The sequence below is a fragment of the Triticum dicoccoides genome, chromosome 1B (genome assembly GCF_002162155.2).
Source record: "Triticum dicoccoides isolate Atlit2015 ecotype Zavitan chromosome 1B, WEW_v2.0, whole genome shotgun sequence".
Lineage (NCBI taxonomy): Eukaryota > Viridiplantae > Streptophyta > Magnoliopsida > Poales > Poaceae > Triticum > Triticum dicoccoides.
In genome coordinates, this window is record NC_041381.1 from 139,435,649 (window position 1) to 139,445,809 (window position 10,161).

The following is a 10,161-nucleotide window of genomic DNA, read 5'->3' on the forward strand; positions in this document are numbered from 1 at the left end:
CCCCCCCGGTTAGGGAGTGAGACATGTCGTGAGTTCTTATAGGCCTAGTGACGATTTTGGCGACCCCTTTTCCCCTCCTCTGCCGGCCTCCTAGTCACCGATGTTTGTATCCCAAGTTAGGGTTTCGGTCGTCTGTTTGACCGCGCGGCGCCGCAGGGGGGTTAACTTATTTTTGTAGGGAAACAAAAATAGTATAATCTGAGCAACTATTAAAGTCATAAACTTTACTATTTAGCACCGCTACATGATTCAACTAAAACAACGTCTTCTTTTATTACAGGAAAACTAAGTACTCGTAAATAAAAAACTCTTCTAAACCCACACAGTCTCGTCACAATTGTTAGGAGGTCAATTCGATATGCATCCGTAGAACTCGCTCATCCACACCCAGAAAATGCCACAGGAATTGGTCTTCACTTATTCGAAGCGCCTTTTTAACTTAGTTGCTAGTCTAAGCCTCTCTAGTCAACGTTGCTGGTGGCTCCATTCTTGTTAATTTGACAAATTCCACAACTAGAGGGCTTAATCAGGACCAAGTGCGACATATTTAAGTCTCAATTAGTCACCGTCACCATCCCATGCATGTTCATCTAGCGCATGATTTTAGCACGCATTACGCATAATTCACACTTAATTTATGTGGCATAATAGCACCCGCTCCATCTTTTAACAAGTTAGATAGAACCACCGTATGCATCTCTCTTGGCCTTTTTACTGATCAATCATTCTTTCAAAAAAAAATTGATCAATCGTCACACATCACACATGTTGGACACTGCCTTTTACTCTTCTATCAATAAAAAGGGAGAACATATATGTACTCTAGTACTTTTTCTGTTTCAAAATTCTTCTTAGATTTGTTACGGATGTATCTGATACTAAAACATGACTTGATACATCTGTATTTAAATAAAAAATTTGGAACGGAGGGAGTATATAATAAGTAGAAGAAGAAGAGAAAAGAAAGGAAGAAAACACATGGCCGTTTCCCTACCCAACCCCACCACAGACGCGTTCTGACGAACACGCGGAGGGGACGGAGGTACGACCGGTAGACCAGCCAGCCCGCAGCACCAGCATATAACCTCGCTCGCCGCCGCGGGTGGACCGGACAGCTCACAGACGCTGTTGCTACTCCCCTCTCCCTTCTTGCCTGCTTCCGCCGCTACCTGCTCCTCCTCCTCCTGCACCTCCGCTCCGTCGTCCCCCCCTCCGCCGTCGCCGGTACACGTCCAAGGTGCGCTCGGTCCTCACGCCGGATTCGGCTCCTCCCCTCCCCTCCCCTCCCCTTCTTTCCCCCCAGCAGCTCGCCTTTTGCTCCGATCTGCGGGCGCTCGCGGGATCTCCCGTGATCTCGTCCTTGGGCGGGCTCGCTTCGCGGGACGGGGACTGGCCGTGCCCCTCTGGCGGTTTCGAGCTCCGAATCTCGTCGGGTTCCCCTTTCCTGCCGGTCGATTTGCTCGTCTAGCGACTCTGATTCGTCGCGGAATTTGTGGCGTGCTAAGCTTGACTTCTTGCAGGGGAGAGGGAAAAGAAGAGGGCCTTGACTTCTTGTATTACAGTATTTTCTAGCTTTCCCCCTTTCGTTTAGTGTGAAGAAGCAAGCTAGGGTTCTAAGTTTGCTAGTAATCAGTTCTTGCGAGTAGTCAACTGCGAATAGGTATCTGGAGGGCAACGGCTGCCTCTCGTCGGAAAATAGTTCGATTCTGTGTCTTCAATGCTCAGTTTACGGCGTGGCATGATGAATCAGCGGTACAGCTGCATGATGTTTCGTCCGTATATATAGTAATTAGCTTCCAGGGGAGTGTGAGAGCTAATAAATAGTGACTGGTGTGGTTACCTTTTGGATTGGCCTTCTTTGGGGTGCATCCCGAATTAGTTGGTGTGGGAATTGCATGGCTGGTTGAGCTGTGGGCAAGAGTGAGTGAAGAACTGGTGCCCGCCAGCCCGCCAAGATTGTTTGCGCGCCAGCCATTTCCCTCGCGCAATTTCAGTTTAATTGCATGCAAATTTAGAGGTAGTTATCTTTAAGCTCAAAGTTGTGGACCAGGCAGTAATGTACTCCCACCCTCTCATTTATCGTAGCTACCTTGTGGCGGTTGCACTTGTTTACTAAAAGGAAGCGCATGATTTGCAAGTGTTCATCTGGTGCGGTGGGCCAGCAGCTGATAGCTGGATGAATAATCTAACACGTTTCCAACCGCTATGCGTCATTGGGTCTGGATCAATGTGGTATGAAACCTGTAGGATATTGACAAGTATCAAGGATGTTGATGCAGAATGAGCTGTCTTCTGGTCAGCTATAATAGCTAGTAGTGGTTGTTAGTTTCTGCCTTCCATGTGGATTCCAATCCTACCTGGGAAGATAATAAGAAATAATAAAGCACAGAGGAATGGCTCCATATTTTAGGTTTTCCTTGACAGAGAATGTTTGCACATGAACTTGGTGTGCACATGAGATTGTTTTCCTTGATAGAATATATATGCGTGATTTCTGTAGTTCCCTTACTGCATGTACCGTAGAACATGCTGCACCTGCAAGCAAGTCATGGTTTACTTATGCGCTTTGGTTTTTCCATTTGAGATAGATACAGAGGAGAGAAAGCAAGACAAAGGGAAGCAAAGTAGTGTGATAAAATGAATGAAGAGGAGAAATTTAGCTGTACATCTTAAGCATTCCTCTCACTTGTTTCCTAAAATTCAACTTCTATTTCCCATTGGGGCCATTACGCTCTCTATAGAATGAAGTAGAACCTAAGTCACCTTCCATTTCTCTCCACTAGTCCTGCGCCACATGCTATTAGTATTTGTCTGATATATGACCACAAAATTACAGTTACAGTTCCGTTTATGTTCCCAACCGAGTGCTTGCTTGTTTGTTTTTGTATGAGCTATCTATGTTCATACTGCTGGTTCTGATAAAAAGATGCTTGGTTCTAGCCAGGACTTGTTCTCGGAAGAATATGTCTTGCTTTGGATGCTGTGGTGATGAAGATACTCAAAGAGCACCAGACAACAGGAATCAATACCCAGGAAGCCATCCAGCAAGTAATAACTTTGAATTTTTTTTGTTACAATTCTATCATATGCAACCCCATTTCTCGTACTGCATTTTGCTTCTGTTGCCTAATAATATTTATCTAATGAACTGCAACTGATCTGCAGGGAATGATGCATATCGCACTGCCGATCCAACTCCCAAAGGTCCTCAACCTGTGAAAGTGCAACCCATTGCAGTTCCCACCATTCCTATGGATGAAATTAGGGAGGTTACTAAGGGTTTTGGTGATGAAGCTTTGATTGGTGAGGGTTCCTTTGGCAGAGTATATTTTGGTACTCTAAGAAATGGTAGAGGTGCAGCAATCAAAAAGCTGGATTCCAGTAAGCAGCCAGACCAAGAATTGCTGGCACAGGTTCGTGTTTGTGCCTGTTTAGGAATTCTGCATTTACTATGGTATTCTATCTCACAAATTACATTCACAGGTATCTATGGTGTCAAGGCTTAAGCATGAAAATGTTGTTGAGTTGCTTGGTTACTGTCTTGATGGGAACACCCGTGTCCTTGCTTATGAGTTTGCCACTATGGGCTCTCTTCATGATATGCTTCATGGTATGGTTTTGTACAATTTGAAGTCTTGAACATTCTTGTAATGTTTTTTTATTCATCTATTGGTGCAGTTAAATTCTTATGTTAAATAAACCTTTACTTTAAATGTTTACAGGAAGGAAAGGTGTTAAAGGGGCTCAGCCAGGACCAGTCTTATCATGGATACAACGGGTGAAGATAGCTGTTGGTGCAGCGAAAGGCCTAGAGTATCTTCATGAGAAAGCACAGCCTCACGTCATACACAGGGACATCAAGTCCAGCAACGTTCTTCTCTTTGATGATGACGTGGCTAAAATAGCCGACTTTGATTTGTCAAACCAAGCTCCTGACATGGCAGCCCGGCTTCACTCAACTAGGGTTCTGGGAACATTTGGATACCATGCACCTGAGTATGTTCTTGTTTTCTTTCAGTTGCTCATTTGCTCCATGAAGCTTTGGAATCATTCAACTTAAGCTTGTTTAAACTTTTTGATCAGGTATGCAATGACTGGTCAACTTAGCTCTAAGAGCGATGTGTACAGTTTCGGAGTTGTTCTTCTGGAGCTATTGACTGGGAGGAAACCTGTCGACCATACATTACCGAGGGGGCAGCAGAGCCTTGTCACATGGGTAATTTTTGTACCCAATACTGCACAAGTGATCTCCTTTGGAGCTGTTCTGTTTGGTGGATGGAATTCTAACAATTGTTTGGTAAACACTGGCAGGCCACCCCAAGACTGAGTGAAGATAAGGTTAGGCAATGTGTTGACTCAAGACTTGGAGGGGACTATCCTCCTAAGGCTGTTGCAAAGGTATCATAAATAGCCTCTCTTGGTTTCGAAACAATGCATGAGTTAAGCAGTCTGTGTTAGTTATCAGTATTTTATAAAGTATAAAGATGTGGAAAGCAAAATACTGATTTTACTGGAACTTACAAAGCTTGCCTTTTTTGTTTTGAATGGATGAGTAATACTCCGTCTGTCCAGAATTACTTGACGCTCAAACGGATGTATCTAACACTATTTTAGTGCTTGATACATCCGTTTGAGCATCAAGTAATTCATCAAGTAATTCCGGACAGAGGGAGTACTAGCTAAGAATATCATTTCCAGAAATTGTGTTTGTTGTCACATATATAGTAAAAATATTTCTACAGCCAGTTTTATGCTCATAAAATATGTCCCACTACTGTGATTAACATCATTCTTGGGGCATGCTTGGTTCCATCTGTCATAACTAAGTCGAGGTACTCTTCGGCAAAGCCACTTGTAACACCATTTCTTCTTCTGTGTGTTGTTTGAAACAGTTTGCAGCCGTCGCTGCATTGTGCGTCCAATACGAAGCCGACTTCCGGCCAAACATGAGCATCGTCGTCAAGGCGCTCCAGCCCCTGCTGAACGCGCGAGCAGCCCACCCCGGGGCTGAACACGCTGGACGCTAAGCTGCACTCCGGCCTTTTGTATGATATAATAGATAAGGAAAAATGAGCCATCAATTGTTGTTCTTGCGGGGCATGTGGCAGGCGGTTTTTGTACATTTGTGATTATTCTTCCCAAGTTGTAACCCTCGAGATTCTAGTACCAGAAATATTTGATTCTTTGTATCGGTTGCAAGGTCAGCAAGTATCTAGTACCTAGAACACTTGTCATCAGACAGAGAAAAAGGAAGAAAATAAACACTGCTGCGTGAGCTTATGCCATTTGCTTCCAAGTTCAGATTCCAGATTGGTTACATATCATTCAATCAACAAATTTCTCTTTCTGTTTTTTGTTTCTTTGTAAGAATCTTGGAAAGGTTTTACTGGACTCTTAAACAGAAACAGAAGGGGACAAAGTCGCATAATGCTTGTACTAAATCAGTGACACTTATTTTAGTACTGAGGAAGTAGATGCTAAGGAGTACTCCTTCGTAAAGAAATATAAGAGCTTAAATCACTAAATGCACTTATTTTAGTATGGAGGAAGTAGATGCTAAGGAGTACTCCTTCTGTAAAGAAATATAAGAGCTTAGATCACTACGTTTAGTAGGGAGTACTAAACATGATAAGATAAGTACAGGATTACAGTTACTACCATACATGAACTAGCAGATGAACTACATTGCTACGGTCTAGAGGACTAAACTTGGATGTCGGCGAATTCTGGTCTCTGAACATTGACCATGCAGCATGTCCAGGCCTAAACCTAATTTTACAACGCTACTCCAGTACATGGCTGGCTTCTAAAAACTACAGAGCGAGCTAGCTGCTCACCTAACTTAACTTCTCTACACAAGATGACGCTGTTCTCAGCGCTTTGCGAGGACCATCACGACCAGCATTGACATGCCGGCGACGAACTTGAACGTGTCATTCTCCCAGAAGGGCTTCTTGCCTTCGTCGCGGCGAGGGCCCTTGGGCTGCTTCATGGCCATCTGATCCTTGAGCTCCTTGAGCTGCTTGTCCCTCTTCTCCCCCATCTGCAGAGGCAAGAGCCGATGAGTTAGTCTCGGGTTCGGATTTCTCTATGATCCCAGCTGATCAGTGAGCACCATGAAAATCTTCTCAGGATTTCGACATTTGTTTAGTTCCCATTAATTAGTTCAACAGTTCGATGGCTATCACAATGAGTTGTTTCAGTATATTTTATTGCAGGCATCAACAATCAATGCAGAGGCCAGGAGTGTTCGATTTCTTCCTCAAGTTTTCTAGGGGGAAAGATTGCACACATGCATGATTTAGCTGGTACCAGAGAAGATGAGACCGCTGATACTGAACAATATGGTTTTCCAGAATGCATGAATCAGCGATCTGTTTGACTTTGGCGTGCACATTTTCCACACATGATTATGGCCAACTGCAGTAGCAGAGATGCTTCATTCACATGGCAATATGGCATTGATTATTTGATTTGTTAATTTTAACTGTCAGAGATCTTGGGTTGATGCTCAGGGATAAGGTGGCATATATTCAATTCAAGAAGGCCAAGAAGGCCATAAATGGATATGGACAATGATGCTAGCAGAGCAAGCGAAATCAAAGTCATGTTTCCTTTTTCACTTGTTAAAGGGAAAGGATACACATGTATATGTACATACCTTCTGAAGTTTCCGGATTTGAGACCGTGATTCTTGAAGGCAGAATTCGAGTTTGAGAACCCTTTTCTTCAGCTCCTGGTCGGTTCTGCGCTGCTTCTCTAGCTGTTTTCAGCAAAAAAACATATCTCGAGTAAAATTACAGAGCTTCATTGCAGCGAAAACAATGTCTGCGAAACAATTTCAGGCAACCTTTTGTTATTTTGAGGATGCAAGGAAGACAACTTACTTGTGACTCTAGTTCCTTTGTTTTGTTTGTCCAATGAACAGATAATATCCTGATTTCATCTCTCAGCCTGGCAATCTCTGTATCCTTAGTATTCAAATGCTTGCTAATATTCTCGATATTCCTTGGTGAAACATCGGACAAAACCTTCAGAAGCTCGTTATCTTTACTAGACCCAGCTCTGGAAACTGCACCCATGATGTCGGTCTCAATCCTTAAAACTTCATCCTTGAGTTGCCTCTGTGAAAGCTCCCTTGCCTCAAGGTCCTTCTGGAGAAGACCTAGCTGCTCGCCAAGCTTGTTAACTTGAAGCTCGTGCTCTTTCAGAGCGCGATCCTTCTCATTCAGCTCTTTCAGCAAGGACAAGCACTGCGCCTGAGCCGACATGGCTGATGCAGCACTGGCTTCTGCTGTAGCTTGAGTAACTGATAGTCGTGATTTAAGATCATCCAAATCATCGAGGTACTGCACATAATTACAGGTTATTGACAAAGAGAATTCCAATTTGAAGCGAAATGGAATCATTAGGGTTGGGAAACCAGTATCATAATGAGGTAGGTCACATAGAAGATTTGGAATAGAAGTATGAAGATGTGAAATCGTACTACTCTTTCCAAGTGCTGATCACCACCAGTTCAGCAAAAGAAACAAAGGAAAGCAATTTTACAAGCAAATACATGGTCACCCAATATGTTGCACTGCATTCAACTCAATTTGAAAACATGTCTGGAATCTAGAGTAGTATAGCTTAGGAGTTAATATCAAAACACAAACTTTACCAATTCATCATGGAACAGAAGTGGAGAATTTTAAAAAACTGGAAATGCAACCCCAAATGGAGAATGGAGGGAGCTCCTCACATGTTCGGTGATGCCTCTCGTTGCATTTAGCTGCTCATCTTTGTCCAGTAAGCATTTCTGCAGCTTACTCACTTCCTCCTCCATGCTCCTTGCCTTCGTCTCTGCAACCTGAAACGTTCTCTCCCTAGTCAGATCAAACTTGTAACTTTGTAAGCCATGCTGAAGGTAGAAATTACCAAGTAGTAGAAATTTACTAACCTCCCTAGTTTGGGATTCCCTAGTAAACAACTGCTCCTGCGAAGCAAGCTTGTACCTTACATCTTTTAGCTCAGACGCCAGAGATGCCACGTTTCTCCTAAAGCTCAACTTCTTCTCTGTAAGATCCTTCAACAGCGGGTCCAAACCCAACGAAGACGATGAGCATGGTCGCGTCTTCTCTGAAACTGCCATAGTTGGTCCCGAACCGAACAGACCAGATATAAGCCCAAAGGCCAAAACTCAGATCCTGGGAGCACTGTCCTATTTTCTCCAAGAACAAATAGCGCGGCTCACAGCAAGCATCCCATGTATACAAGACAAAAATAAGGGCACTGAGAGCTCCTCTTTGACCAAACCAGACACCCTGGCTGCCTCACAAAAATCCCTCTTTCACAAGGCCAGTAGTAGTCAACCGGTAGCTTTCACTGCACAAAACAATTGCAGAAATTTAGGGGCAGAAAGATGGTGATGCTTGCTACATGCACCGTGTCGCCCTTAAGTTACTGGCCTGAAAGCATCTGTTACTTCAGATCACGGGTACGAGCTCTTCTTGTGGCACTAGACAGTCGGCAAGTAATTGACAGAAGTGTTGCTTTCAGCGGTCGACATGATTTTGTACAATTTGTAATGGATGGATCGTAAATGAAGCAAAGTGAGATAATGTTGTTCATACTACAAGTAACTTGTTCATGGCGAACAATTAAGGGATCAACTCCTGAAGCATCTACTTAGTCAACTTTACGGACACCACGCTGCAAACATAGCATGTTCTTGGTGCTTCAAGTCAACTCACGCGTTCCGCGTTCCGCGGTACAGGTTAATTTTTACAGAATAAACTGACTGCAATATTGTCCTGTTCTACGGCAATGTGAAAAAAAATCTCTTATATGAAGAAGATATCAGGCTTTCAAAAGAAATTACTGACAAGTAGTGTATTGGGACAAAACAAAAGCATCTTCCACCGAGATTCCAGCTAGATGAGGACAAAAAGAAGCTGCACATCTGCAAATTTTCAAACGCGTTCAAATTTTCCAAAGAATCCGACAGAAACTTTAAGTGCTCGATTAAATACTGCCGACAGGCACAGAGTAGTAGTTCCTCGAAAAAACCACTCATTTCTTTTTCTAGTAATATGGTACTACGGGGAGTACTTGATTTCCGTGGGTTGTGGGGCTAAAATAAAAAACAATTCGAGATTCTTTTCCTCTGGGTTCGAAATAATTCAAACCGGAGCAACAATCCAGTCAAAGGAAAAACGGCGACAGATTCCAGAGGTTTGCAGGGCAAACTCAAGAACACCGAGCACCGCGTATTCACCGCTCAAATCCTCCGAGCTCACAATCTCTCAACCCCCCAGCAAAATGACCCGTAAAAACAAACACAGCGACCACCGCAACACGGACGAAGCACAAGCACAGGGAGACCAGAGAAATCTCGCACCTTCCTCCCCAACAGCCGCCGCCGTCGCCGAATCCCAGCACGGGAAGCTCCAGGAAACACAGACCCGCCCGAGAAGAGCTAGGGCCCTCCTTCCGCTCCCTCCGGCGGAGATCTACGGCCCCATTGCTCGCCTCGCGCAGCAGTAGGGTTTTTGAGATTCTGGGATGGGCTTTCCCCTGATTTTTCGCAGTATCTGGTGGCGGAGGGGGCGAGATTGATGAGGGGAGGGGAGAGAGAGAACGGGAATGAAATGAGGAGATGGTTGGGGAGCTGGGTTTCGAAACTGAAATGCTGGCGCGTGGGCCCCGGCGGCGTCAGCGCGCGGCAAACTCCGAAATTTTTCTGGGCTGCTGTGCGGCACGTGGCCGTGCGACGGATTGGATCCCCTGTTCCGTGTACGCGTAGCGTAGGGCTGTGGTGGTGCCGCCGTGTTAATGCCGCGACGGTAAGGGTAAGCTTTTTACCGTCGCATTCTGTACAACCGTGTTAACGTACGGTACGCTCAGTTTGTACCGTGGGTGCAGCCGCGAGCTCTCCTTACCTAGACTGGTGTTTGTCAGCATAGCATCACAACTCGGCTGACATTATAGTTGTTTGATAAATTAGCAATTATTTGATTGATTAGTTCGTAAATAAATCATGAACATATCATTAATATGTTTAAACTCGTGGAAGATGTGGCGGCGGCGGAAGCTAGAGGACTACGCGATGGACTCCTACCCGCGAATGAAGTCGGTTGCAACAAAAGTGTGTGTCGAGGCCGATTGTGTGGAGGTCAT

General features: G+C 44.5%; 2 protein-coding genes across 4 annotated transcripts; one reads left to right on the forward strand and one right to left on the reverse strand.

Moving 5' to 3' along the window:
* Positions 1 to 1,073: 1,073 nt before the first annotated feature.
* On the forward strand, positions 1,074 to 5,301 carry LOC119323673 (probable receptor-like protein kinase At2g47060). 3 transcript variants are annotated; one of them, XM_037597379.1, is made up of 8 exons: positions 1,074 to 1,237; positions 2,945 to 3,048; positions 3,166 to 3,413; positions 3,484 to 3,610; positions 3,723 to 3,996; positions 4,084 to 4,216; positions 4,312 to 4,398; positions 4,893 to 5,301. In XM_037597379.1, exons 2-8 carry the CDS (start codon positions 2,964 to 2,966, stop codon positions 5,025 to 5,027), a joined length of 1,089 nt encoding a protein of 362 aa, XP_037453276.1. In that variant the 5' UTR covers positions 1,074 to 1,237; positions 2,945 to 2,963; the 3' UTR covers positions 5,028 to 5,301. The 3 variants fall into 3 exon arrangements, with proteins under 3 accessions (XP_037453276.1, XP_037453273.1, XP_037453285.1); XM_037597376.1 differs by having other exon boundaries at positions 1,075 to 1,237; positions 2,941 to 3,048; XM_037597388.1 differs by lacking the exons at positions 1,074 to 1,237; positions 2,945 to 3,048 and having other exon boundaries at positions 3,346 to 3,413; positions 3,501 to 3,610.
* Positions 5,302 to 5,575: 274 nt separating this feature from the next.
* On the reverse strand, positions 5,576 to 9,644 carry LOC119323695 (nuclear envelope-associated protein 2-like). The gene is made up of 6 exons (XM_037597400.1): positions 9,383 to 9,644; positions 7,943 to 8,367; positions 7,745 to 7,852; positions 6,888 to 7,349; positions 6,662 to 6,763; positions 5,576 to 6,043 (listed from the first exon to the last, which is right to left on the reverse strand). Exons 2-6 carry the CDS (start codon positions 8,132 to 8,134, stop codon positions 5,873 to 5,875), a joined length of 1,035 nt encoding a protein of 344 aa, XP_037453297.1. The 5' UTR covers positions 8,135 to 8,367; positions 9,383 to 9,644; the 3' UTR covers positions 5,576 to 5,872.
* Between the last annotated feature and the right edge of the window lie 517 nt (positions 9,645 to 10,161).